We start from the raw sequence: 27,489 nt of genomic DNA on the forward strand, positions 1-27,489 counted from the left end.
TTACTTGCGTTTGTCTTATACATGGCTTTGTACAAATGTTGTCTCATGAGCAAGCTCTGTGCCTTTGTCTGGTATAGTCATCCTCCCTTCTCCGTGAATGGAAGGGGTGACAAGCCACAACCTTGCAGCCCATCAGCAAAGTCATAATTACAGCAAGGGCGTCACATAAACATAGGGAACAAATGTGTAGAAAATGTTTGATTATGATAGAATAATTTTGAAAGGATCCGATCCACCCCTTCCAACCCAGTTATCATCGCCCAGCAAACAGTGCCAAGGTACTCCCCAAGCCTTTGGCCATTGAGATGCAAGAAATCATCATACAGCTTGTACCTCGAATCCACAACAATGTTGACAAGCTCCAATACACGCTTCAGATTCCTGTCTAAGATGTATTAGAACTGCAGGCACTGTATATGAAGACATCCTTATTCTGGGACATACTCTCGAGAGGTGCAGAGCATGATATGCAGTTGCAGTATAAGTTCAGGGACATATATCTGCCAAACCTGAGTTAGCTTGCGGGAATGACGATCTCCTGTCTCATCTGGCATCATCCAATCTGAGGTGAGCAGTTTTATGATGGCATCGTAAACCTGGTCGAGAAGTCCCTTGTAATCGCTTAACCAAGCGACCCTGGTGTCCTGGTTCATTATCGATACCTCTAGACTCTGGTACTCAATGACTCGGTCAAGACTGTCCTAAATTGTGAAGAACCGTCTGTAGTAAAGGTACTCTGGCTCATTCATCAGGCTGGTTGATGGAGGTGAGGTCACTGCGGAAGCATATCCAAGAGGTTCTTAGCAAGTGTAACCCTCTCAGTGCCTGAAGCCATGGATTAAGCAATTGTAGTAGAATTTTGACAAAAAGCTTACTTGCAATATAATGGTAGCATGTTCCAGCACAGTATCATCCATTCTATCCTCAAATGCTGTCCACTGTATGGAACAAAGCAGCAAAAGTTCAATATTGGAAGAAGCGGCCTGCAATGCAAGGACAGAAGGAAGCAAACCCTTCATTTGGGCTAGAGGCTGCAAGTAGCGTTCAGCGCATGAATTTTGTGAGATGCAAGTCCCGCTAACCTCGAATGCTCTATTGATTGTTTGCTCAGCAGTGATGACTGCCACCCTGTAAACGTTTAGGCTATGAAGTTCTCATGCACAGATCAATGCTAATTGATGTTCGTTGATGTCTGCAGTCAGTTCAAGTGAGGTCAAGAACGTGGCATATCACTTGACTGCGTTATTCCCTAGTAGTGTGCCGGCATACACCAGGAGATATGTGTTTCTTGCTAGACAATTAGATTTGACTTCACCACCAACAAACGCACCGTTCTTCTTGTGTACTTCGTCAAAGGTTGATCGAAGCTAGGCAGTGCAGCTCCTGAGCAGTCAGGTTGCTTAGACAGTGATGCATTGACATCCGTGTCAGCACATGAAGAAAGGACTCGAGGTTGTCTTCAAAGTCCTGATGCTTCGTTGGATCAAGCAATAGCACTGCTGACATGATTTGCCAAGCGCCCTACAGCGATCATAAGTTTACAAAAAGACAAATGGTATGAGCATCACTGAGCATCCGGTCATGGTGTCTCTTTTGGATCATCTGATGCTGCTCTTCCAACACAAATCCCAATTGATGAGAAGACCCTCCCCATTATCAGTGGCAATGAAATTTCCAACACACACGTCTTGGTGCAAAATATCAGCCCCATAATATGCTTCCTCATGGGCTGTGAGGTGAAATGAGTATTGTGCAATATCGGAAAACACACCTTCCAAGGTGCCGGCGTGGCACTGCACTCGCGAGCTCACATCAGTGAATTGATGAGTCCTATAGTATTGGAGTCTGGCATCTATGGTCCCACAGATGTTCCTAACACAGTATAGAATTTACACTGTAGGGGTATGCTGGGTTTTTTATTCATTTAGGAGTCGGTGATAAGGTATGTGAAAGCACTAGGAAGCGCTCCCCTCAGAACTCATGTGTAACCCTCATTGCTAAATTGCCATATTGTGAGGTCAGCAAGGTGGGCGAGGACAATCTATAGAGGTAGATGTGAGCTGGGGAATTGATATAGTACAATACACAGGACCCTCACCTCCGAGTCCCTAAAATCCTCACCCTGCACAATATCACCAGGGAATGAATGCTACAATATGATAAGCTTCCATCCTGGCAAGAAAAGTAAGAACATAGACGTACAATCCAGTGAATGATCGCTCCTTCAACCGGTTCAGCTGCAAATGACGCATGAGACAGACTCCCCATCGCTTCTGAAGCACTCACCTCCAGAACATTCTTGGGAGGTGGACTCATCCTTATGAGAGCCACCTGCCGATGAACCCATGTACTTTTTGTGGCCATCCAAAGGGTTTACTGGGTGCTGGGTAGGCGCTCTGGACCCGAAGATACTCATTTACTATTGCTCCACCCGCAGTTGTAGTCACTAGAATAACGCATGAGTGGTCGTAATGGGCAGGGTAACAAGGAATGACATACTACTCATAATGTGAGAACAGAAATCATAATTGAGAGGGATTCGATGGCTCCTGGTACTGCAAGGCGGCCCTCGGGTGGGTTATTGATTAATCCAAGGTTGCCAGCAGCCCCATGGAAAGTGTTGAAGGCATAACCCTTAGATGATGCGAAGGTCAACAAAAGAAACTGTGGGTTGATGAAGCAGTGCTTGAAGATATAAACGCTTGCCATCCTGGATGGAAACAGTTTGAATTTGAGCAATTTCTGTGAACAAGTGCATCTGGACGCTGTCTTTCATGTGACATTTTCTCTCCATAAGAAGGCTATCAAGAAAGGGATAATGGATGAATGCCTCACCTCAGTTGTAATGTCTGGGGACTGGTAGTGATGTGCATGGGGACTTTGGAATTGGGCCTTTGGGACCGGCCAGGTGATGCATAATTCCAGTAGTGGTGGGGTTAGGGTTAGCACCATGAAGTGACAACAGCAGCAGCCGGCTCCACGATTGCCACAGCAGCCTGATGCCCTGCTCCTCTTGGGGCAAGTGCGAGAGCATCAGCATTTTTGGGTGCACATAAAGCACCCCGACGCATCAAGCACTCATGGTCCCCGCCTGAAGCAGAAGCAGAAGTGCGTGCATCAACCATCTAGCCTGAGCGGGCACCCCCTGGTAGGCTGGTTCTAGCTCAAGAGGCAACCTGTGTGAAATTTGATTTCAACAATCACGTGATGACATCAACATATGGCAGCTTCCCTAGGACTCAGGAGTCAGTGGCAAATGTAGGTCACGCTACCGTAATCAAGGCTATTGCCATTAATTCTGCTGGCATGCTCATTGCGTCTGCACCTTATGACAACCATATTTATCTCTGGCGCCTCTCAGATCAGTGAATTATCGCCAGCTTCCAGCACTGTGTTTTGGTGGTTTCCGTAACCTTCTCCATGGATGACAGTCGTATCCTCAGTGGAGGTGTTGATAAGAAGATCTCAGAGTGGGCAGTACCTGATGATGCTTTGCCAAATGATAATCCAAGAGGTCCAGCGCCAAAGGTGCTTTTTTATAGTCTCCTGCCCCTTCACCATCTCATTTTGTGTCTTTTTGAAGGGTCCAAGCTCTGATTCAGAAGACAGTCTAAAGGATCTGGTGCCAAAGGTAGCACTTTCCCATTGAATTCCCACCTCTTTGGCATCTTACAGCATGTCTTTTTGATTCCAAGAATCAGGGTTCTGATTCAAAGGCATGTTTCTACCATTTTCTTATGTGACATGAATCGATCATTCATCTGCCGGGCTGTTGTCGCGATTCAGACTGTTGTCACGGTTCAAATCCTTGTCACGATCCAGACTCATGTTATCACCAAGACCGCCCGCAATACATGCATGATAGAGGTCTTGTCTACTGCTGAAAGGGTACTGACCCAAGATATCGACGCTGGCGCCAACAACTACGCCTGCTATGCCAACCACTCTTTCATTATGGTGTGCAAATTTGACTGGGACTGTGTGCTTCAGGATGCAATCAAGGTGATGACACTCATTGTACATCTTACAAATATCCTAACTTCGATCATGACATAGTCCCTTACTATATGTCCCTCGTTGGCAGGATATATGGCCCAAGGTATCGCCCTCTGTGGAAAACAGCTCATCGAGGGCGCGAGAACAGCCTTTGACCTCACATTCACGTTTACAGACAGAAATTCAGATGCTACTCTGTTCCTTTTCTTGATCAAGGTAGGTTGAATTTTTCTTCCATGCTCCATGCTTCATTATAGGGTTCAGGCTGTCGCATTGTTCAATGCAAATGAACACAAAGAGTTGTCGAACAGCTGGCTGCTGATCCCAATGCCGGTCCCTTCATTTGTCATGTCATGGAGGTGAGTATTGTTCACTCATGTTAGTGTGCTCATTGATGTGTCTGCCCTTCGCATATCAGGTGAATCTATGAGTCCAACTGGGAACCATTGTCTTCGAGGGCACGCATTACAATGAAGCTGTTGACCACTTCGCTGCCGCTGCCAAGGCTAGCACTTTCTTGGCTAAATTAGACCCTCCTTCTGCATGCAAGGCTTTTACTGCGGTACATTGATATGATGCAACTAACCATTCCTTTCATGCTCAAATGTGCGTTTTTTTGCAGCTATTTGGGTGGGAGCTCAAGTCATTGTCATTGTGGCGAACCACTAACAAGAAACACCGTCTCGCACTCCTTAAGGCTAGAAGACTTGGAGAAGCTTTCAAATCATACAGATATGGGATGGACGCAAGTGATGAGGCTACCAGGGCAGGCTTACGTGCGTGGATATTGAGTAAGTCTTTCAGTAGTGCCATCCATACCACGGTCTTCAACTGCTTTTCACTCAGGCATTTCGTTATAATGAATGGTGAGATGTTCTACCAACAGAGATAAAATACTTGCCACAACCAGTTACACATGCATTTTAAAACACAGAAATTTTTTTACTCAGCTCTCAAGTAATGAAGCACGCTCCATGCTGCCGACGGAGATACAGTCCTCAAGCAGTTACATATGTATTTTAGAATGCGGAAATCATTTGTACAATTACCTCGACATTACTTGTATTTATTTGCACTCATATCGTATATTGACAAGCTCACAACACAGGCACACACTGCAAATCCAAAATTGTAAATTCTCGACTCAGTGATGCTGGGGGAATTGTGTTTGGTTGTGATGAAATGTTTGGGTGGATGCTGAAGGAACTGAAGCCCCATGTGAGAAGAACTTCAACCTCGCCTGTTCTTCCCACCTGATTGTATGTTCAATGCAATCGCAGAAAAGCATACACAGTCCGCTGCGTTCAATATTCACTACCAAGATATCCAAATTTACAATGGCAAAACCGGCCATGTGGAGTCAAACCAATTTGACTGGTCATGAAGCTTCCTCTGCGCCTAGGTGCCCATCCACAGTTGCCCAACAGTAATGCCTGCATCCAGCTGCACACAGATGGCCTGCCAATGTCCTCTCCCCCCGACCCTCAGAGCAGGTAACCTCCTCTCCCTCCTCCCCATCATCATCGCATTCTCTGATCAGCGAACGCCCTTGCGCTAATAAAGAGGTTGGGATATCGACCATTGGATGCCCCATGTGATATCGCCTATAGCACTCCTGGTGACCACTGTGTGTGCAAACAGAACATTGGAAAGTAGTGTGTGGACAGGAAGATGACTAATAATGATGAGTTCTCAGCATGCAGAGTGACATAGAGTGCATGACTGACCATATTGAACACTTCACAACCACACTTTTGCATGTCATACAGAATGCATGAGCTCCAGTCACTGTTCGAGTGCATGAAAGAAGAATGGGTTTTCAACAATGTCCACAGGCAGTATAAATGATGGTTTCAAGCTAAAAGTTATCTTCAACACCATCCCACCCATCAGCTGAACAGGACCCACCTTAGTGGTATTTGAAACGTCCTCAAAATTGCTGCACTTATGCAAGTACGCAGCACAGGTGTGCAGTCAGAGACGAGTAAGCAGTTCTTATGGGTATTTGTTTGAGCATTCATGCCAGGCGAACACTAAAGCTTACCGATGTATGCCTCTAAGAATTGCAAACCTCTCCTCCGGCTGATCCCCAGTTCCTTCGCTGCAATGAGCGCTAGCATCTTGTTTGTGTTGTATCAGATACTATGTGAGACCATGTCAATTTATTGCTTACTGCTTCTGCGAATTCTTCAACTGCCTCCCTAAGTGTGTGGCATGTTGCCTCATGAAGCTGAGCTTCTTCTTCCATCACAGCGTGATATCAAGATTCAGTCATACCACACCAGGCTTGGTAATCATCCGACTCCACGTCCGCCTGCAAGGCATCCTCATCATGATGTATGAGCCCAGTATCTTGCTCCTGTTTGCAGACAGATCCGGCAGTAACTGTACAAATGCTACTGTGGCTCGCCTGCTTCACCAAGTGAGAACTCTTGGATGCTGACTGTGCAGGAGATGGCAGTGATGCAGCAAGAACAGCGATGGTGGCACTCCGCGTGCGACTCTTCAGTCACTTGACGGTCAAGTTCTTTCTGGAGTGTGTTTTCATCATAGAAGCTGCTTTTACCCTGACCTTCCATGGCCTGGTACTGCACTCCGAATCATGGACGCTATGCCCTTTGCCATTAGTATCAGTCGATTCAGGTGATGGACTAGCCTCGTTGTCCTCATACTCCTTACCACCATCATCCTCATCCTCCCTCCAACATTGCCCAGTGAGTCTGGAGAGTGGGCTTGGATGCGCCAAGCCTGTGCGACCCATGCTAAGACTCCTCAACTTCAACATTATGGGTCATCAGATATCAGGTGGTACATCTCTCTCGTTTTCACTATGGCTATCCTGGGCATCGGCGCTCACCACTACACAGTTTTCACTGCCATCTGACAAATCTGAGTCATCCAGGGCGCCTTCACCTATGTGGCGGAGGCTTTGGTTGCACACACTGATACTAGGTGTGCTAGGGCTCTCACTGTGGGCTGCAGACACACAGTTATACACAGATGGCTGCCATGCATGTCCCTGTGCCTGTGCCATGGTGGCAATCAGAACTCGATGGACAGTGAGGTGTAGCAGGCGTCATGATTGCCAAAGGCAGGAGTGCTGGTGCTGGCGAAAGGGAAGTGGGTATGTGGCGAGGCGATGAGGATGTAGACAACATAGGCATCAAATTTCGTGAATTAGGGGGTGGTTTAGTTGTGGGCGGGCCATCTCGCTTCCCTTCACGTTCTCTTGATGCGGAGGTTCTGTTGCTGTTTTTCGATGTGGAGCGTTTATCTTGTGGGTGAGGTTGAGGGTATGTTTGACTGGTAGTACGTGGCTGAGTAGGGGAAGTGGAAGTGGGGCATGTCTGTTGAATCACTTGGAGACAGAATCTGACAAGGCAGCACAGTGTGAGGCGGGTTTCGAGGCAGATCCTGAGGCATGTGATCCAGATCTTGTACCAACTGTAGGGATAGCAGCAGGGGCTGAATTAGAGTGCATGAGGTGCATGGCAATGTGATGGTTCTTCTCTGAATGAGGTGAAGGTCTAAGGTACTCTGGAATGACGTTGGTGAGCAGAGAGCCAAGCAGCAACCATACTTGTGCTGTGTGCACACTTCCCCCTTGAATAGATGCCTACGGACATTTGTTCACTTATAAACACCCCCCATACAGGAAGAGCACTGACCTCAGCATTAACCTTGCAAACGGCTGCCCCACTCCTCCCATTAAACTTGATAAGGTACTTTCTCGCCAGGTGCTCAAATAGCCCTCTGGATTCCATATTATGAAGTCCTTTGTGTACATACATACCCATAGTCTGTAGAACAGGCATGTGAGACTTGTCACCAAGGCATTTGGGTTTGAGCTTTCGTTCAAGAAGTATGTGTCATTTTTCGGGCTGACTGCATCACAAATAAGATAATAGCTGCGGCACAAAGTGGAGAGTACTGACATATCATCATAGGGTACTTCCCATCTGGCTTTCCTGTTTGAGACAAAAGCTAATGTTCTGTCAGTATCCCCACTGACACCAACATTCCAAGCGAGTGCCACATGGGGAATGGCATCAATAGGGCGTACAGACCTATGTAAGTCAACTTGAGCAAATGTTCCAGATGCATGCTGGACCCAAAGTGCATGCGAGTCACAGAATATGGGCATCTGCAGATGCAGGACACAGGTGATTACTTCAATGAGACCTGACGTAATTTAGATATGTACCGGTCACTCCCCCTTCTGATGAGCTCGCTTCAACAGTCCACTTAGCAATCCAGCCACGCCTTACATCCCATATTTCTACAGCATCAGCACCATTACTTTTGGGTTCCTTGTCTTTAGTGACAGAGCTGGAGGCATTAATGAAAGCTGGAGTTGCAGACTGTAATCAAGGGCTGGCTAATAATTCGCTGCCACTCCCTCCACCAAAGTCCTTGTTGGACACATGTGCAATCTCGGAGGGGAACTCAGGATGCCAGAGTACTCAGCATACAAAGAATGATGGATGTAGGGTATAGGTAGGCTGATGCGCAATATGAACGGACATGCCAGATGTGGTGAGGTCCCAGACCTGATGCCCATAAGTAAATGTAGCGCACTAAAGTAAAAACAATGTGCTTTGACAGTGTGGTCCAAACCTCCACTGACTATCCAGCTCCTATCGGCACCAATAGTATCACCAACATTACTGGAACCTGGAGTGTTACACCAGTCCAATGCGAGAATTGGACCTGCATGAGCTACAGGTAACCTGCCAAGTTGGCCCCTCTGGCCCATTTGAAGATCCCAGCAATAGATTGATCCATTATCAAGACCTACAACAGCTTGAAGGGGATGGGATAGACATGGTGAGAAGACAAGAGAGCAAACAGAGGTTAGATGGTGGATCTTCATGATGGACTTCGACATGTCCTGAAGATCCTACTCCAAAGGTGAGCTACCGAGGAGGCCAGGACACGATAAGTACACACCAAGACATGCATATTGCCATCAGCAGAGCCTGTAACACAGTAGTACGGAACTATAGTGGAGCAGGATAACTTGTGGATCAAACAGATATGGAACTTCATCTTCCTTTCTAACGGTATTTAAGATGTAGAATTTGATATCAGATCAGTCTATGCACCATGTTTGGCATTGCCAGCCTTGTTGAGGTACCACATAATGAGATCCCCATTCTGCGTGCTTGTAAGAATCTTGTTGTTATAACCTTCAAAGGAGGGGATGGGAATGAAGTGCTGAACATTGTGGTATTTGTAGCTGCTTACTGCCATGGCACCAGGCAACATCAGTAATTGCACTATCAATCTTCAAGCCACTTCCATCCCATATGTTCCGCGACGCTTCAATACGATGCCCACCGCGACCAATAGAGGCTTTGTAGTCATTATTCATGACATCTTCTGGATCAGACAGATGCAAGATGCGCAGGGCTAACAGTAAGTTTCAATAACACGTCAATCTGGTGCTACACGAAATATTAAGATGTGACTCACATTCTCATCCTGCAACAACACATCTTAAACCATTGTCACTCTTCGCTATTGTCCCTCCACCATTGGTTGTTGCACGGTGCAAGCAGACATTTCTCACTGGTCCCTGGTATCCGTACTTGCACGAGTCTGAGTAGAGGTCCGCCATATAACCTACGAGAGACAATGGTACTGCAGAATTCAGTGTTGACACACATCTGGGGACTGTTGATTGCATATCCCAGAGCTTGTCATTCATGTTGATGAGTCACTGCAACAAGGTGCTGTTGCTCGCCATATTAGGCAGCCGCACATTACCGTAATACCTTCTTTGGCTGATTGTTTCGCAGCCAAGTTCAATATGCACTATTTCCGTAAGTTTTGTGCTGTACAATACATCGCCTCTAACCTCCAGGCTAGTGCGAACTCAATTTTTCAAATTCCATGGACTCCCTCAAGCCCGTTTAAATGTGGACCAGTCTGGTTTTGTCAAGGAGAAGACAATGTTTTTAGTGGCTCTTTCATGGGCTATCAATATTGCACTGTTTGATGTTCCGGAGTCACACATGGAAGAGCGGCGATGAGTGTGGATTGACCGCAGCATTAACCTCCATGCTGGAAGAATTAATTTGCTCATACTAGCCAACTGCCCCTGAGGATTCAATCGATTGGGTAGTAGCCTGTCAAGATACTGGAGTGATAGTTTTCCCACATCCTGCACTGACACCTCCAGTGATGCCCTCAATGAAGACCCCTGAATATGTTAGTGCCTTGGTATCAGCCTCCTGGATACCAAAATGCACGACATCACCCTGTTGCGCAGCTGTTTCATTGGGATCCACGAGCAGAAGCTACATCGCAATTCGACAACATTCTATCCAGTCATATAGTGGCTTGCTTACCTTTAGTACACCAAAATGATAGTCGCCCTGGCCAGCTGCACCGGGTGAAGTGCTTGAATTCTCCACAAGGCCAGTGACAGCCTTCAGTGGCTCTCCATTGGTAGAATGGAAGATGCCAAGGGTAAGATTTGTCCAGTCAATCTGGACCGTGAAGTTATGCCAGTTGTGGGATGTAAAAGGCGTCTCAAACAGGAGGTCAAGCACATGGTTGCAAACTTTGAGAAATCGAGCATCAGATACAGGTACAGTCCCTGTGGGGATGGTGAAAGGTGAACCTATATCAGGGAGTGTCAGGGAGAGGGAGATATAAGAACTTTGGCATCATATAACACTGACCGAGTTGGATCTTGAAGATGTGGGTTCCATCATTAGGCTCAATCCAGACGATCTGGTACTCATGACTCGTATTTCAAAGGTTTCTCCAACTCTTTCAGAATGGATACATGGAACACAGTGGTTCCTACATCAGTGATAGCGTTCAAGGCGGTGTGGTTCCCATACTTTTGCGCGATAAACTCCGTTCTGCAGAAACCGTTTTGAGGCATGCTACCTCCAGGGACGAAGACAGAAGTATTATCAATCGAAATCGTTATTGGCTGCTCTATAGGAGAGCATAGATTGGGCGACCATAATGGGGTAGCATTGAGCGCATGCCCAAGGAGTTGAGTATACTGCAACTCGGTTGTTTAGCAGCCTATCATCATCATGTAGGATACAATCATATGTATGAGGCATTCATTATGCCTTTCACCACTCTGAGATGAAGTTAGCCTATCTGTCGGAGTCAAACATCTAGGCTTACAAAATTCATGAGCATAAACGGCATGGAGAAGCAGGATTGGTGGACCTTGATGCTGTTGAAGCAGAGTGTCTAGCCTTCGCATAAGAATTATCCGATCGTTGCATATGTTCGCTATGCCTGATTGAAGTGCAAAATATTTAGCGAAAAAGAAATCGATATTCAGCACTCGAGTTTCGGAACCTAGTGGACAGAGAAAGTCTTGCAGAAGATGTTGACAGGTCATGAAGAAGCTCTGGGTTGGCTGTAGATGTATATTGTACAGGAAGAAAGAGGACTTCAGTCATTATTCCAGATGCTGAGAGAGTTGATCCAACTTATCATAGCCATGAGTATGCGGTTTATGTTCTAGTAGCTTTGAACTCACAAGTTGTATCAGAATGACCTTCCAGAGATTGAGCCGCAACACATATAATAGAAGATTGCATGACCAAGTGGTGGCTAATGTCAGAGGTGTCAGGCTCGGTATTCTTGAAGCAGTTTTACACTCACCAACAGACGCGCCAAAGGTGAGGTTAGGTAGCAGCAAATATGCTCAACAGTGTGCCAAGCTAGGGAACGTGCAGTGAGATGGAAGTGAGAATGTAAAGTGCGAAGCTCTGTTGCAAAAAGGAGTCAATGAGGTCTAGCCGACATGTGCAATGTCAAAAATTGGACGACATGCCCAAGGGAGATAACCCAACTAGTTGCAGCAGGGACATAGATTCCTTTGCAAATACATTCAGTCATAGCAGAGAGTGTATGGGATAAGAAATGGGTCTCTTTGACACCTATGTGTCACCATAACCGTTACTAACTAGTAACAGTGGTGTAATGTGATGTTCCTTACTGGGTACGTAGGGGTGTTTGCCTATGATACTGCAGTGCTTCAGCGAGTTCCGCAGCACTCGGCAGTACTAGTGATTTGGCTAGGAAAAAAAAACCTTGGATATAACACCTGTGACTCCCACATATTGCGTCTAATTAGACGTGATTATAGATAGGGCTAGCATGTCTAAAATGACAGTTCCAGCATTAGTGCTGCCGAAGTTCAGTTCGGTCAGGTTCGTCAACTCATATTTGCGAACCCCGAACTTGACCAGTGGTCAGGTTCAGGCAAGATGGCCGAACCTTGAACTGGATGCCTTTGCAAGAGTTTGGTCCAGGTTCAGAATGGGTTCGAACCCTCAAACCATTGTCACCAGTAGCTGGGGTATTAATGTATCACTTACTAGTAGTGTAGCAAAAATGTGATACAATAGTTACTCACTGGCATAGCTCCCAGTGATACATCAATCTTTTATACCTGCAGCCCCCTCAGTTCCCTGCACCAAGTGCTGTCAGCTGAGATCTATCGGATGTGACTTGAGATCCATTGTATGTGACATATCTGAGGTCTTGTTTTTGTCATTCTGCGATCTGTGATCTGTACCCTTAGTGCTTCTCCAGTGTTGCTTCTTTCTGGTCATTAATATTAAAGACAATGCTAATTATATATCTCTATCTATAGGGGGAGCATCAATGGTAGGAGCGTCTGCCTCACTGCTCTCCAAAATAAGGACACTACCAGAGACAAGGGCAGGCACATCACTCCACAACCTTTGAAACTCAGTCATCAGTGACAGACACAGCGCAGACTGGTGACACATGTATGCTGTCAGTCCTTCCTGTGCAGGTGCTGAGTCGAGCGTTCGGAGTGTCGTGCGTTCCTTCCACCAGGACCCTTGCCACTTCAAAAACACTAGCACTCATCTCATCTCTTCTACTAGTAGTTCTACCTCCTCAGACCAATGGTGGGCATGGGCACGAGCCTTGCACCATTCCAAGCGGACACCTAATAAAATATCAGATAAATGTGAATAAACCATAACATACACGTACAATCTTGCACACGTTCATTTTCTGTGCAGCTGTTATCAGCATGGGAGTCTAACCAAATCCAGGAGATGGTTCCTCTCCCCTGCTGTTCCATGTCACCCATAGGTTTAACATCACTGTTGAGAAGCAGTTGCATAGTGGCCTCCCATCCGCACTTCTCAAGACAGCAGCCAAGGAACAGCAGGGCATTCCATGCGCATCTATACTTCAGTACACTGGCTTGCTTCCTTGACTCTACAGCATCTATAATTTTCTTTGCATGAGTGGAACCTGCTTGACCACGGACATTCTTATCCTTGTACATGTACATGTGTGATTGGAGACAGAGGTGCGAACAAACTTCATTGAGGGCATCGAGGGCTTGTGCATAGCGTAGCTCCCACTCATGTCCAGCGAGCTTCTGATCTATGGTGGTGTCAGCTGGGAGCTGTGAAGGGAGCCACAGGTTGAAGTCTTCAGGTTTCAACTCCTGTAGCCATCCACTAGCTTCGGATGATCAGTGCCAGAGTTGACAGACGACTGGCATGTACAGTTCCTGGATGTGAGCCCAGGCATCAAGCTGTCGCTGGAGGGAGGTGATTTGAGTTTGTGTTGTGGCCTTCTGCTTATCAGTATCATGGAGGGAGACATTGGCAAGACTGGATCTTAAGCGTGCCCTGTAGAACTGTCAGTACAAGATAGTGTAACAATCAAATAAAACACACTGTTGATCTTCAAGATCCATGCCCAAAGTAATCAACCTGCTTGGAGAGATATTGGTGTGAAGTGAGACATTAATTCCAGCTTGAAGTTCTTGGGCTTCAAGCTCAGTGAGTTGTAGTTGTATGGCTGCCTGTGTGATTGCTACCATTTATTAGAACAACCACTATGAAAACAGCAGGACAACTTATGATTAAACCAGTTTTCAAAGGGATTGGGAGAAGAGTTATCCTCCTCCCAAGATTCTACCTCTGCCTTCCATTGAGCGATGAGAGCTGGCTGGATAGTCTTCTCCAATTCCGCGAGGGCTTCAGGGTGCTCCTTTGTCCACTTGATGGCTTCAACCATCTTCTTATGCAATGTTCGCCCTAGGTCCATGTCAGAGTTTGACATTAGAAGAAAGAAGCTGCTCACCTAACACTGTTATTTTTTTCCAGTTCCAATCACCGAAGTGATCATCAAGAGTGTCCCGACGTGTGCCCAGTCCCATCTCTTTGGTACTTGATGCCACTCAATTGATATTGGACCAGCCCCATTCTGGAGCTTTGCCGTCTGTTCAGCCCACATATCTTGACCAGTTGAATGAGAAGTTAGTGCGACACTTATCAACGTGGGCTTGAATGTGGAACTTTGGCACAAAAAATCATATAAGGGGGGATTCATGAGGGGTGGAAAGCCGATCTGGCATGGTTTCCATCCAAGTCCAAAGTCTCTTGTGCCACTGGCAGGCAATGTCATATGAAATGTTGATCATAGACATTGCAAAGATGAGGAGTGCAGAGCACATGATATAGTCCATGTTGATGTACCTACATAACATCAGCTATAAAGAATTCCAAATACAATATAACACATACCATTCCCCTTTCTGAAGGTCTCCAACACCATTGGGAAGCTTCGTGTCATGTCTTGCACAGTTGATTGTCCTGACACCTGTTGCAGCAAGCCCTCAAGAGGACTTGGTATCCGCCATGTTGACTGCATTATGGCTTACACATGTGCTTCACTACAGAAAAAAATATAAGTCGATAAATTCCCACAAAAATCGCATTCCTTACCTCTTGCTTTTTGGTAGCACAATCTGCAAGGTAAGACTTGTATGCACCCTCCTGCACAAAATACGCCCATCCAGCATTGAGGCTAGGGTCAGCAGCATCAGATGATACTGCCTTGTGCTTGAGCCTGAAGTTAGCATCAATCGCAACAAACAATGCATATTTCCATCTGCTCAGAAAATGTATGAGCTTAAAAAACCAGGGAAAAACTGACATCTTACCTGATAAACAGCGGCTCCTTCTCCCAATCTGGGGGAAGATTCTTGCTGGGTTGTGGACACATGGGGCATAGAACAGCTAATTCGCCTTTGGCTGTAGCATTAATGCCGGCAGGGTCATGTCCCCTTCCTCCACGGGCAAGTTGTTTGAGGTTACCCCATTGGCGTATCATCCGCATGAAAGCAGAATACTGATCCTAGAATATATCAACATTAGAAAGTCACAAGAGTAGACTAAAATACTCACCCTGATTGCTACTAACCCAGAATTGTCAGTATGCCTGGCAAGTGAATGGTAGAACTTGTAAGCGGACACCTTGCTCTTGAAAGATAAAATATGAAAATGCTGCAGAACCATGAAGGTTGCTGCAGTTCGAGGCTCTGAGATGGTTGCTGGATACCACCACATACATAGTAGTTGCCTGTACTGAACCTGAGCTGAGGCACAGCCACAGAAGTCCAGTGCAATTTCGTGGATGCCATCAAGCCTAATGACCATGAAATCATCACCAGCAGAAGGATGAGGGTTGTAGCACCTTTCTCCTGGGTTATGGCCAAGTTGTACTCGAACACTGAGCTTTTTGAGCGTGATATGTTGAAAAAAAGACCCATTTCACATCTGACAATGATCAGTTACAAGTCGATGCCAAAATAAGTGTGAAACATACCTCAATCCTATGCAAAGGATGATACACATGGTTAAGAAGTGTGCATTCATGACAGAACATTTGAGTGCCATGACAGTCATAGCACCAGAATTGAGGCAGTACTCCACCACACAAACAAGTAATGCCCTTGGACCCACGTCCATTGAGGTGCATTATCTCATCCAGGAAGTTTTCATGCTCTGGAATCCAGGCAAGCAAAGGTGCATCCTAAAGTCCAGTAAGCTATGTAGCATGCTTAAACAAAAACAAAGCAAGAACACCCACTGCTGCAGTCTGTTTGCATTTCTTGACAGAAACAGCATCAACAAGGTCTTCCACAAATGTTGCATCGAATTGAGAGTCCTCAGCATGCTCGACCCAGTCATCTATCAGAGATACATTGTCATTTGACATATTTTTTGGGGGGATTCCAGTAACATAGTGTGTTTGCAGCCGTGTGCTCCCTTCAGTGGTGATTTCTGCTGCACGAAGTGGTAAGAGATGGGGTTTGGGGTTGATAGAGGTGGGGACAGAGGCCTCACGTTCAATTGTGGGCCTCTTGGGAGGGCGACCATGGGCCATGTGTACTGTAATCAATCTGTTAGTTCAATAGTTGGGCAGTAAGTTGGGCAGTAAGAGGATCCTCCATTTGCAATTGGAGGATCCCACATGTACATAAAATTGAATATTTTGTCCCTCTTCCTCACCCACCTTGTGAAGCATGCAAACATCACCAAATGATGATGTCCCCCCACCGGCCACTGTTGAATACCTATTGCGCCCCCATTGAAGTAAGCCCACTAACAGTGTCATGTTGCTATGTACCTGACATTAAATGAAAACAGACAACAATCTGCCCCCTGCGCATGTGGCCAGTGAAACATGTTCATATATCATATGATATAACCAGACACCAAGCAGCAGGCCAATTTTCACATCAGCTCAGAAGGAGTGGTTGAACAATCACATACTGAGGTATATGCAGTGGCCTCTCACCTCAGATGAGACAATCCCATTCATGTGGACCATGTATATTGAATTTGATTACTTATGGCCACTTCATCAGAAGTTGTGGCCTGGGTCCAATGTTCATATTCGGTTGAGCAACAGCATGCACACCAAATTGATGGTGGAGATGCTGATTCTTCAGGCAGTAAGTCAGGTGAGAATATGATATGCACTGTGACTGACCTTGGGCTTGATGCAGAATATCAAGGGCCACATGCTATGGACAATGCAACGTAATCTGCTTCATGAGAAGAACCAAATGGGAATTGAACCGCAGAAATGGTTCTGGTACTGGGGCATCAGGCAAACGTAAAAGCTTTGGTAGACGGTACTTGAGTAGTTGAGTAATAACAACTAGTTTGAGAATTCACTTACCTGAAGCCATACTTGACATCTTGAAGCTTGAGAGCTTCAGTGTTCCAGACTTTGACATAATTATGTAGTTCAACTGTGTTATCATTGTCAATTGGTTATCGATTCTCCGATTTGTAATCAGGTCATGTGAAAATCCTCCAGCCTGGATTTTAATTATGCTTGCACACTTGACTTGATTACATAAATCATGCTTGTTTTGTCTCTCCTCTCCCCTCAATCATAGTTTCACCACTCACATCACCATTGATATTACTCAGTGTTGGTTCTACTTGATTCTCTTGTCTTCACATCTAACTATGTGATAACTACACAGGTAGATAACACACAGGTATTGTTTGCTCATTATTACTAATATCTGACACTTTGACAGTGATCCTCTGCCATCTCTCAAATCATGGAGTGATCCTCCATTTCTTCAAGTCTGACTCTCCCGGCTTATTGAGTATATATTTGGATTGCAGTGAGTGATACATCATTCATCTACTCAAGGTGTCTCATTGAACTCGCTGTTATGACTCAGAACTTGCCTTCCTCCAGTCGAACAGATACTGTGGTATCTGTTTGACTGGATGGTCTCATCGATTTCCTGCAATGTCTATCCCTCGATGATCGGAAGGCTTTATGTCAGTCCTTAGATGGCACTGGCACCTGTACTGGTGGAGACATGTCCAATGGTGAATCCATTGATTTTTTTAATTTCAATTGCTCACTTAGCTTTGATGATGTCACAGATAATCTCACTGCTGAAATGGGCCTGGGCCCTGCCAGCATTGAAATGCCACTTGCTGAAGCTGTGCCAGTTGCTTCTCCTGGTGCAGTGGCTTCCCCTAGTGCTGCTTCTGCCCCCATTGTTGTCCCTGCTGCTCCTCCCATTGCCCCCACCATGGACCCTGCAGAACATATCACTATCTATGTCGATTATGAGGAATACAACTCCCCTGATGACAATGAGGCAGACATTGCAGCCATTGCACTTGCAAATGACTCCAGGTTGGTCCACTACTGCGGCACCTACTTCAATGTGCCGGTTGATGCCAACTCACCCCTCTATTATGTTACTAGAGGTCACTATATTGGCATCTTTTCAGGCTGGTTAGCTAGATTTCTTTTGAATTTCTCATGTTCAGCAGCTAATTTCTTCATGGTAGGGATGCAACCAGTCCCAAAGTGCTTGGCATCTCTCACACCATCTATCACAAGGTGGATTGTATTGAACAAGGCATCAACATTTTGAAGGGTGCAATTGATCATGGTGATGCTTTGCAGGTATTGTAGCACGTCATTGATCATTTAGTTAGAACATTGTATGTTGCGTATGTCCATAGCTGTTGCAAATTGAGTGGTGTTTCTTAAATGTCAGTGTGCTTCATTTGATCCAAACATGTTTCAAGACTGGTTAGTAGTGGCACAGGTGTGCCAGGGTATAAGATATAGGACTCGGAGGCAAGCAATAAAAACAATATTGATGAGCTTCAAAAGTGGTTAGTAGCAGCACAGGTGTGCCAGGGTACAAGACTCAGAGGCGAGCAATAAAAACAATATTTTTGTGATTAACGAGTTTCAAGACTGGTTAGTAGCAGCACAGGTGTGCCAGGGTATAAAATATAAGACTTGGAGGCAAGCAACCCTAATGATATTTTTGTGATTGATTTTGAGTTCAAATGAGGGATGGTAGGATAGTGGTAGGATAAAATCACATAAAAATCCAAATTGATCTCCTACATGATACGTTCAAAACTCCTACACATATATTGAGTGTCTCAGCTGACTTAATTTCAACCCACTTTTATACACATGGCACGACCACATCTACACAACACCGAAGAAGAAAAGGCAGAAGCTGCATGTGCTTATAAACGAGCTTACTATGCACGGTACTTCACTCACTTTCTTATCATCATTTCTATTGATGATGGTGGACCCAATTACACAGTCATTGCGATAAGCTATGTTTGCAAAAGAAAGAGATATACAAGGGGAAGCAAGATAGGTAAGATACATACCAGCTGCTTGAATATCTGAACATCTGAGTCGCCTAACTTCTAGGCTGTGTGGTCATGGTAGGCCTGCCAGTGTAGGACAGCCATGCTTACACTATACTGCTGAAGAGAAACTTGAAGCCGCATGCCAATCCCAGAAAGCCTATTATGATTGGTATGTTGACGTTGAATTGATGTCTCAAACCACTTGAATATTCAATACCTAGTAACCGTGAGGAGATCCATATCAAATATCAGAACAAGTCAAATTCAAAGGTGTACATTGCTCACACAACTATAATATTATTGTCACTTACCTGATCACCCAGCTTGGACAATACCAGTAGCCTCAAACCAACATGGTCCGTGCAAGATGCAAACAACAGACGCAGAAACAAATGGTATGTGGTCTCATTCATTTCGGGAGTATTTAATAAGGCTAAATGAACTCAATCAAGGGCAAGGCTGTGCGATGACATTGACACCAGCTTGCAGGCCATTATTGGGTCTTCAAGCACAGTGGCATTGGTCGAGGGCCTGTGTGAGCTCTTCATAGCAAAACCGGATGAGCCAGATTCATTGGATGTCCTGTGGGCTGCTCACAATGGGCTGGAAGACCTCCTTCTACATGCACAAAACATAGAAAACAACATTATTGAGGAATGTGGGACAGGCCAGGACCTCAGTTGTGCACATAGTTCTGTGTCTTGTGTGTGCGGGGCTCTGGCAGACTTGGGAGACGTGTTTGCTCATGCTATGTTAGGTGTAGATTCCTTAGTTGAAGCACATGAGCAGCATAGACTACACTATCAGATCACCCAATGCAACATTATTCCTTAGTAGCCCTAAATACAACTAGGTACTACATACTATAGAGCTTCATTCACCCAATGTTCGCATGTTTGTGTACCATATACTATGAAAGCCGTGCGGGAAAGTCCGAACTTGAAAATTGGTGTTGGCTATCATTAGACATTATGCGTTAACCTTGGCATCAATTGACATGATGGAATCTTAAAAACTTTAAAGGTATGTCATGACAAATGGTTTAAAATTAATCATAGTCATATGTTATGACATGCTCATTGTAAAGTGAATAGATGGCACCACATACATGGCTAACACAGGACCAACTGGTCTTCAATGCCACTTTTGAGGATGAGTACCTCAAATGCCAAAAGAAGGGTAACTATACCACTTTCTGGCAACCCTTCTTCAAAAAATGGGAAGAGCAATGGCCTGCGAGGGCTTCTTTGTTTCCAGCAATTCCTATGGATCAAGCTCTAACTGCGGCTCAATTAGAGGAGGAAGACCAATTCAAAATTGCACTTCAGAAGGTTTGTTTCTCCTTTGTGTGTGCATGATTAAGGACTTACATCACACTGTCCAGCGCTTGACTGTGAAGTTCCATGATGATTATGGCAATTCAAGGCCCAGCCACAAGGCAGCTGCAGCAGGCAATTTGGCTGTCCACAAACTTCTCTGCAATATCATCAAAGGACCCATGACCGGTCGGAAATGTCCTCTTAAGGAAATGGAAGTCTATGCTAAAAAGTACTATGCTACTCAAGTCCAGGCCAGTGTGAAAGACGAGCTAAATGCCATCAAAGAACAACCCAATGCCCCCGATCCCAAGAAGACGAACCTTCAGGTGGTTCAAAAGCATGTTGACCGATGCTGGGAGAATGAGTCTGCTGAGGTGAAGGAGGAAATATCCCAACTTACGAGAGAGATGAGGGAAGCAGCATGTGAGGCAGCAAAGGGGGAAAAATCATCTGAGGTGACAAATGATCTGTAAGTGTTCCGAATTCTCTTCGCCTCCTGCTACTTTGCTAATTGAATTGAACACAGAATTATACCAAGACTTACTGAAATTCTCTCGACCTTCTTTGGAGAGCTTCACAAGGCCACAGGATGGACTTTCAGTGTCCTTCTTGGTGGCCCTGACCCATCAAATGGAGGTGCAATTGATGTCAGCAGCTTGCATGTAGGGTTGACGAAGCTTGGTAATCGCTTTAATCATGCATTTGCAAAGTTTAATGATAATGTCATGATACCCTACTATGAGTTTGTTTCTCATGTTTTCCGTATGTATTCAACTATTCTCTCAAACATCAAGTTGATAATATCTAGCTGAAGCTGGGACTTTGAATAAAGCAGCAGAGAGTCTTGAGGCCCAAGATCTCTTCTGCATTTCCACCGCTCCAGATGAAATTCCCACAAACAATTCTCCAACACCTATGACCACAGTGCCTGATACATTACATGGTTCGCACACCACATCCTTACAGCCAGAGTTAGCATCTATCCTCCTTTCCTCACACCTAGAACAAGAAGAGGTAGTTCCTGAGCCAGATGAAGAACATTTCTTCCGAAACCTGCCTGCTGATGAGATCGACCAAGAGCTGAATATGCCCATACTCCCCATGCTGGAGGGCTATGTCCCCTTCTGTCCACCACTGCTTCCGCCACTCATTCTAGACCCTATACCTGTCCCTACTGCATTTCTTAATCTGGATTCAAATCTTGAGAGTTTTGATGATGCACTCAAAACTATGCAATCTCAGAAGACTATCACAGGAATGGTCTGTTCCCCCCCATGCATTCATTATCAGTTCGACAATTTTATTAGATTCTCTTCGCCCACAGTGCCTGCCTCTACCACACCCACTTTGGCTGCTTCCTCACTTGCTACTACTCCTTTTACCACACCTGCCATCACTCCTAGCACGACACCCATGATCACTCATTCACCTGCGGTTGCATCATCCACCACACCCAATTCTGGCACAACGCCCACCATCACTCCTAGCACAATGCCTATGATTGCCCATTCACCTGCAGTTGCATCCTCCACCACACCCAATTCTGGCACCACACCCACTATCACTCCTAGCACCATGCCCGCCATCACCCATTCACCTGTGTTTGTGTCATCCACCACACCCTCTGCTACACCCTTGCCAGCTGCACCAACAACTATCATACCTGCTACCACACCCTCATCAGCTGCACCCACTACTACTACACCTGCTGTCACACCCTCACCAGGTGTACTTGCAACTCCCAAAAAGGCTCCATGTGCATGTGCAGGAGAGACAGATCTGCCACAAGCTGTTCCCTCCGATGAACCTCCAGCAAAGCATCAGAAAAAGGCTCGATGTACAGGAGAGAGAGATCTGCCACAGGCTGTCTCTTCTGGCTGAGGGAAATGATAACAATTTCAATCCACTCGAGCTGCCACTGCCAATGCAATTGGTTGAGTCTTTCTTGAATTACTATTGATCTAAATGCCTTAGAGATTGTGTGTACATAACATATATCTTGAAATTTAATTGTCTTGAGAGAGTAAAAAAAGACCGGTCCTTCACACTTAATACTGTTTTTAAAAGATACTGGTGACCTTAGTGACACCATGCAAACTCTTCGTGCGATGTGGCCAGTAAGTTTATTTTGGGACAAATGTATATTGAAATCACACAAACTCTTCATGCGATGCAGCCAGTACATTTAGATCAGGACAAATGTATTATAATCACGCAAACTCTTCATGCAACATGGCCAGTATGTTTAGATCGGGACAAATGTATTATATTCAGGTACCAAAAGGTCCTGTACAGCATGGCTGGTAGGCTCAGACATACACTAGAGGTCAGAGTACAGAAAGGTCCTCCCCCACTGTAAACTGAACTTCAGTGGCATGATCAACTGAAGACTTCATGCCCTAGCTCTCCCAAGGCATGTGGAAGGCATGTGGTGCACCATGCAACAGTGGCACAGGAATGTTTGGAAGTTCAGGAGGGTGATAGCTGGTGCAATAGTGTGCAGCACCCTGTCGGTAAGTAACACTGAAAAATGAATAAAACCCTGTTAGAACACTCAAAAAATCAATCTATTCACTCACTGAGCAATCCCTGAGAAAGTTGAGAGTCGAAATGAGTGTCTTGAGTTGATCTGAGTGCTATGGCCCAGCATTGTTGGGAAAAATTGGAGGCCCGGAATGTTCCACGAGGTTTAATGAATAGTTCCAAGGTGCTAGCTCAGCCACCTGCAAAGAAAAAGTTGAGAGTCAAAATGAGCATCTTGAGTTGACCTGAGTGCTATGGCCTAGCAAATGAATGGTTGAATTGCCCAAGGTTCTAGCTCAGCCACCCACAAACTGCCAAAGAACTGTACATATGTCTGCATGAACCTAAAAACAGTGTGGGCTAAAATAAATCCAAGCAGCCACCCGCAAACTGCCAAAGTACTGTACATACATCTTCACTGGGCCTAATGAATTTAGAATTGCCCAAAGTGCTAGCTCAGCCACCCGCAAACTGCTGAAGAACTGTACATACATCTGCATGAACCTAAAAACAGTGCATGCACTAAATTAAACACTGGATAAAAATAAATTAAGTCACCTGATACAAAAACAACCAAGGAACAACCTGGAACAACCAACCGCTGTCAGCTGACAAATATAAAGAAACTGAAAGAACGGAGGAACAACATCAGTAAATGTGAGTTCCCACAAAGATTGTTTGAAGGCGCTCACAAAATGCTCATGTGGAAATGCTTTTTGGTTAGCTGAGGTCAGCATCTGTAAACACTTGTTTTTGGTTAGCTAGACCCTGACACCACTTTGGAGACATCCAATGCAAGATTCTCGATTATTGGTTCGATTATCAAAAAGATCTGTGTGATCTACTAGTACTATAGATTATCTATGCTGCTACTATCTACTACAAACTACTATCTACATCGAATCTGAGTCAGATGTCATGTTGTCTCGTGCCTGCGATGGCCCAATCACTAACACATACTGCAAATACTGTTTGAGCTCGGCCTTCTCAGCAGGAGTGAGACGATCAATCACATTGAGAATCTTGTTGAACTTGCTTTGGTGGATTTGACCACCAAAGGGGTCAACTTCCAATGAGTGCTTTCCCTGTTCATGCAATGCGCAGTGGGTAGCTGTGCCAGCTACGCATAGAACATATTTGATGGCCTTGAGGGGGGACTTGCCAAGAAATGACGCATATCCCCAGTACCAAACAAATCGGATGACATTCACCATGACGAAATGGCTCTGGAATTTTGTGCGAATAATCATGTTACCATTCTACAAAAGACATGGTAAGTAAAAGTTAGATACGAGGAATGTTTGACATACCTCATCAAAAAGATGTTGTGCATGAACACAAGTGGATTGTCTCCATGTATAAATATGTTGACCCTCACAGCATGATACTGATCTGCTGGTAAAGCATGTCCTTGCAGGGGGAATAGTTGAAATGCATCACAGACACCTTCATGCGCAAATTTGACCATCTTCCCACATCTCACAGATAGTGCATTGCTGACCACCTGACAGCGTGCACTGGTTATGAATTCCTGGAAAACAGCTGTGAAGATTATTAGACAAAGTAGTATATAATATGAAAACACTCACCGTTTGGCCCAAAGAATTGCGGGACTGACTCTCAAATAACCTCATCAATGATATGCCGCTTTTTCTTCTTCAAGCACACCATTGTGTTTTTCAAGAAAACGACCCATGTGACCAACACTTTAGTGCTTTTCATCATTTGGGAAATCACCTCCAATGTTAAATGAATGACGTTTTGAGATACTGCGGCCAACAATGACATTTCATCTGTGGCATCACTTGGTGTCTCATGTCATTCAGCAATGGCACTGTGTGTTTGTGTATCAGTGATGGTAGGGGTTCACAATATAAGGTATGGTGTTGGAGGCATATTTGCACGCTGGACTGTGTGCATCGTCATTGTCCATGCAGGCCCCATTGTCTACATAGATTTTGAATGAGCATTAATGAAACAGAAAAAAGAACTTATGTGTACAACCTCCGAGGGAGGGATTTGCCCCTGTCGGATCAGTGCCAGGTCCGAGGCCAGGGGACTCAGGCCGTTTCCTTGATCTATAATGCTGATGCCTTTGTCAGGAGCATCCTCAATCCATCGAGGAACAGGTGTGGTAACTCCTGGATAGACAGAAGGACCAGCATCAGGTGGGAAATCAGTTGGACCAGAGTCGAGTGCATCCCAGAAGTGATCATAAGAGTCATATTCCTGTCTGTCAGCATTCAACGATAGGTCTTGCTCATAAAATGACAGGCCCTGCACATCTCCATAAGTTGATGGGCCCTGTGCATCTCCATAAATTGATGGGCCCTGCACGTCTCCATAAGTTGATGGGCCCTGCATGCCTCCATACCATGCCTGCCCATGGTCTTGAGCGTCTCCATATAACGATTGCCCCTGCTCCTCCCTATCTCCGTATAATGATTGCTCCTGTGCAGGAGCCTGGTCCTGCGCATGACCATACAATGGCTGGTTTTGATTGCCATAAGAGGGTTGCTGCATGCCTGTGCGACCGATTAGCGATCAGTAGACTCCATAAGATCCACTTACCTTGCCACTGTAGTTGAGTTTGTCCATAGGGATTGAAATCAAAAGCTGACATTTGAGGTTGTTCTGTGGGAAGGTTGAGTTGGTCAACTGCTGGTAAACTGGACAGATTAAGCCCTGATTCCCTAGTTGGTTTGGGGATCTTAGTCTTGCCCTTGTGCTGTGAATTACGCACACCTGGCATCCAGGTGGTGGTTAAGAAGACAGAAACAATTGTACGTCAGAAAAGACATGTACTGCTTGATTCAATTTCATCTTACACAAGAAAGAGACACAAACTTGGTACACAATTTACAGACTGGGGGAAATGAAATGTGTGCTGGGGAAAATAAAACATGTGCAAATCAAATGGGGAGATTTAAGGGCAAACCATAAGAAGCGGATGGGGAAAAAGGCCATGTTCCAGAAGCACAACTGAATAGATGGGTAAGGGGTAAGAAGTAAATTGAAAAGGGTGGCGCTTCAAGAAGCTATATGTGAATGGTGCAATCTGAATCAACAGGCGGTTATCAACTAAGATATGAATCAGTGTGGAACAAAATGACCCGGCAATTAGTAAATTTACATACCAAGATTGAAGGCATCAGTACAGATTGGGAAGGGCTGGGCAACTGCAACTAGCCATGGATACGATCATCTTCCTCATCATTGTCATCATCAGTTCCCTCATCATCATCCATGCTATCATCTGTATCAGAAGACAGACTGGGTTTACCAACGAATTGCAGATAATGGGAAGACTTCCCCATGGAACCCAATACATCTTCCAATGCACGTGAGCCTAAGTGTTTCTTGAGTACATCTGCTTGGGCAGTGACAGCACGAAGTATCTCACAGTTGTCGTCATAAACAGCTTGAAGGTAATTCACATCGTCATCAATTTCTTCTTGTGACCAGTCAGCGAAAACATTCCTGATTCGTTTCAACTCTTCATCACTGAAGAGGAGACAATCTTTGTTCTCATGATACAAGCCATCCAGGAATGTCATGTACCACTCTGACACCTCAAGCTCCCATGTCATTGTTACAAGATGTTGGCATGCAGCTTCCCAGCCAGCAAGCTTTGATTTAAACAGTTGGTACAATGTTGTGAGGCTCAAATTTGAGAAGCCCTTAGAAATTATTTCCTCCTGCTTTGACCTATCAGATAATGTCTAAAAATATTCAATAATAAGAAACATACCTGATGGATTTCTTCAGCCATGAACTCTGGCCTAGATCCTTGTCCTGATACACGGGCTGCAAATTGAAGCTCCAGCAGAGCTGGACAGAAAGCATATGGAATGTGTTTCTGAGACATTCGCTCGCATAGGTACTGCCCACAACAGGAAGGAGATGCGAAGAGTTTCATGGGGGATTTTCCATGCCAGGAAGGAGATTTGAGGCCAGGTTTTCCACGGTGAGAGGGAGATTTGAGGAAATGCCTGTGCAGTATGCTCCACTTCATACTTGGAGATTTAGGTACATCATATAATATACTCTGGTTTGCCTGATGAGGTCTAGGCACCTCATCTACTGGGGAGAGGGGAGCCTGGGGAGAACCTGTATTAGAACCAGAACATATGTCAGAGGTCATCCAGCGAGGGGGTTCATGGGTAGAGTGGATTGTCTTCTTTGAAAAATCAAAGGGAATTGGTTCAACACAAGTTGCCGAGCTTGAGTTGGTTGGGGCAGGACTGCTTGATCAAGGAGGAGAGGAGACAGGAGATGAGGGCACAAATTCCATTGTTGTCTCGCAGGCGACCTACAGAATACAAGTGCACTGCTAACTGCACTGCTATCAGGCTGGCACAGTATACCATGGAGATGCATTGTATGCAGACTTTGAAAGACTTTGCAGGTTTGCATGCCAGTCAAACTCGTCCAATCACAGACTGGGCAGCAGCAAATCCAAATCAAAGCTATATGATGTGAGTATCAAGTTCTGTTGGGCTCGATTGCAATACTGATGTGCACATACATTTGGCAGGTTATGTCCCAACTGCAAATTGGGAGACTTTCCGTCCATTAAGGCACTGATTTTGCATCTTAATTCAGAGCCTACTTGTTGGCCATACAAAGCATGACCGCAAGAATTACCTGTCCCT

General features: G+C 45.3%; 10 protein-coding genes across 10 annotated transcripts; 2 read left to right on the forward strand and 8 right to left on the reverse strand.

The window, feature by feature from the left end:
- Positions 1–161: 161 nt before the first annotated feature.
- Positions 162–2,416, reverse strand: BJ212DRAFT_1303898 (uncharacterized protein; the record flags this gene model as incomplete). Its single annotated transcript, XM_041333512.1, has 13 exons — positions 162–381; positions 445–701; positions 876–1,031; positions 1,083–1,128; positions 1,234–1,291; positions 1,331–1,367; positions 1,435–1,521; positions 1,686–1,729; positions 1,772–1,852; positions 1,990–2,041; positions 2,099–2,122; positions 2,203–2,237; positions 2,287–2,416. The coding sequence occupies 13 exons, from the start codon at positions 2,414–2,416 to the stop codon at positions 162–164; spliced, it is 1,227 nt and encodes a 408-aa protein (XP_041187476.1).
- Positions 2,417–5,650: 3,234 nt separating this feature from the next.
- Positions 5,651–6,530, reverse strand: BJ212DRAFT_1390627 (uncharacterized protein). Its single transcript, XM_041336998.1, has 5 exons — positions 6,170–6,530; positions 6,031–6,116; positions 5,905–5,935; positions 5,821–5,854; positions 5,651–5,784 (listed from the first exon to the last, which is right to left on the reverse strand). The coding sequence occupies exons 1-5, from the start codon at positions 6,242–6,244 to the stop codon at positions 5,672–5,674; spliced, it is 339 nt and encodes a 112-aa protein (XP_041187477.1). The 5' UTR covers positions 6,245–6,530; the 3' UTR covers positions 5,651–5,671.
- BJ212DRAFT_1303899 (uncharacterized protein) lies at positions 6,257–6,781 on the reverse strand (the record flags this gene model as incomplete). Its single annotated transcript, XM_041333513.1, has 2 exons — positions 6,257–6,439; positions 6,563–6,781. 2 exons carry the CDS (start codon positions 6,779–6,781, stop codon positions 6,257–6,259), a joined length of 402 nt encoding a protein of 133 aa, XP_041187478.1.
- Positions 6,782–8,416: 1,635 nt separating this feature from the next.
- Positions 8,417–8,960, reverse strand: BJ212DRAFT_845652 (uncharacterized protein). Its single transcript, XM_041344191.1, has 2 exons — positions 8,594–8,960; positions 8,417–8,546 (listed from the first exon to the last, which is right to left on the reverse strand). Exons 1-2 carry the CDS (start codon positions 8,882–8,884, stop codon positions 8,460–8,462), a joined length of 378 nt encoding a protein of 125 aa, XP_041187479.1. The 5' UTR covers positions 8,885–8,960; the 3' UTR covers positions 8,417–8,459.
- A 14-nt stretch (positions 8,961–8,974) lies between these two features.
- On the reverse strand, positions 8,975–9,443 carry BJ212DRAFT_845657 (uncharacterized protein). Its single transcript, XM_041344192.1, has 3 exons — positions 9,244–9,443; positions 9,102–9,185; positions 8,975–9,049 (listed from the first exon to the last, which is right to left on the reverse strand). The coding sequence occupies exons 1-3, from the start codon at positions 9,368–9,370 to the stop codon at positions 9,042–9,044; spliced, it is 219 nt and encodes a 72-aa protein (XP_041187480.1). The 5' UTR covers positions 9,371–9,443; the 3' UTR covers positions 8,975–9,041.
- Positions 9,444–10,130: 687 nt separating this feature from the next.
- On the reverse strand, positions 10,131–11,175 carry BJ212DRAFT_1303901 (uncharacterized protein; the record flags this gene model as incomplete). The annotated part of the gene is made up of 5 exons (XM_041333514.1): positions 10,131–10,298; positions 10,350–10,624; positions 10,686–10,737; positions 10,793–11,020; positions 11,152–11,175. 5 exons carry the CDS (start codon positions 11,173–11,175, stop codon positions 10,131–10,133), a joined length of 747 nt encoding a protein of 248 aa, XP_041187481.1.
- Positions 11,176–14,347: 3,172 nt separating this feature from the next.
- On the reverse strand, positions 14,348–16,199 carry BJ212DRAFT_1449520 (uncharacterized protein; the record flags this gene model as incomplete). Its single annotated transcript, XM_041338708.1, has 7 exons — positions 14,348–14,513; positions 14,562–14,652; positions 14,783–14,928; positions 14,981–15,174; positions 15,225–15,554; positions 15,646–15,822; positions 16,197–16,199. 7 exons carry the CDS (start codon positions 16,197–16,199, stop codon positions 14,348–14,350), a joined length of 1,107 nt encoding a protein of 368 aa, XP_041187482.1.
- A 1,472-nt stretch (positions 16,200–17,671) lies between these two features.
- On the forward strand, positions 17,672–18,407 carry BJ212DRAFT_1303903 (uncharacterized protein; the record flags this gene model as incomplete). Its single annotated transcript, XM_041333515.1, has 4 exons — positions 17,672–17,681; positions 17,739–17,997; positions 18,156–18,273; positions 18,333–18,407. The coding sequence occupies 4 exons, from the start codon at positions 17,672–17,674 to the stop codon at positions 18,405–18,407; spliced, it is 462 nt and encodes a 153-aa protein (XP_041187483.1).
- A 394-nt stretch (positions 18,408–18,801) lies between these two features.
- On the forward strand, positions 18,802–23,011 carry BJ212DRAFT_1303904 (uncharacterized protein; the record flags this gene model as incomplete). Its single annotated transcript, XM_041333516.1, has 16 exons — positions 18,802–18,881; positions 18,941–18,997; positions 19,054–19,161; positions 19,214–19,264; positions 19,316–19,387; positions 19,445–19,695; positions 20,051–20,073; positions 20,114–20,323; positions 20,377–20,780; positions 20,838–21,073; positions 21,120–22,148; positions 22,379–22,428; positions 22,488–22,550; positions 22,586–22,614; positions 22,715–22,824; positions 22,959–23,011. The coding sequence occupies 16 exons, from the start codon at positions 18,802–18,804 to the stop codon at positions 23,009–23,011; spliced, it is 2,826 nt and encodes a 941-aa protein (XP_041187484.1).
- Positions 23,012–23,727: 716 nt separating this feature from the next.
- On the reverse strand, positions 23,728–26,680 carry BJ212DRAFT_1303905 (uncharacterized protein; the record flags this gene model as incomplete). Its single annotated transcript, XM_041333517.1, has 9 exons — positions 23,728–24,093; positions 24,213–24,365; positions 24,424–24,490; positions 24,705–24,781; positions 24,836–25,359; positions 25,406–25,579; positions 25,972–26,019; positions 26,118–26,542; positions 26,586–26,680. 9 exons carry the CDS (start codon positions 26,678–26,680, stop codon positions 23,728–23,730), a joined length of 1,929 nt encoding a protein of 642 aa, XP_041187485.1.
- Between the last annotated feature and the right edge of the window lie 809 nt (positions 26,681–27,489).

The sequence above is a fragment of the Suillus subaureus genome (assembly GCF_016647635.1).
Source record: "Suillus subaureus strain MN1 chromosome Unknown BJ212scaffold_50, whole genome shotgun sequence".
Lineage (NCBI taxonomy): Eukaryota > Fungi > Basidiomycota > Agaricomycetes > Boletales > Suillaceae > Suillus > Suillus subaureus.

What these genes read in the sequence shown, in the direction of transcription:
- BJ212DRAFT_845657 (XM_041344192.1), bottom strand. Translation starts at nt 9,370, where the DNA reads ATGAATAATGACTACAAAGCCTCTATTGGTCGCGGTGGGCATCGTATT. An exon ending in TGTTGCCTGGTGCCATGGCA is followed by an intron (nt 9,186 to 9,243) that starts GTAAGCAGCTAC and finishes CCTCCTTTGAAG; the next exon opens with GTTATAACAACAAGATTCTT.
- BJ212DRAFT_1390627 (XM_041336998.1), bottom strand. Translation starts at nt 6,244, where the DNA reads ATGGAAGAAGAAGCTCAGCTTCATGAGGCAACATGCCACACACTTAGG. An exon ending in TTGAAGAATTCGCAGAAGCA is followed by an intron (nt 6,117 to 6,169) that starts GTAAGCAATAAA and finishes AACACAAACAAG; the next exon opens with ATGCTAGCGCTCATTGCAGC. An exon ending in GCATACATCGGTAAGCTTTA is followed by an intron (nt 5,936 to 6,030) that starts GTGTTCGCCTGG and finishes GCATAAGTGCAG; the next exon opens with CAATTTTGAGGACGTTTCAA.
- BJ212DRAFT_845652 (XM_041344191.1), bottom strand. Translation starts at nt 8,884, where the DNA reads ATGTCGAAGTCCATCATGAAGATCCACCATCTAACCTCTGTTTGCTCT. An exon ending in GTTTGGACCACACTGTCAAA is followed by an intron (nt 8,547 to 8,593) that starts GCACATTGTTTT and finishes TATGGGCATCAG; the next exon opens with GTCTGGGACCTCACCACATC.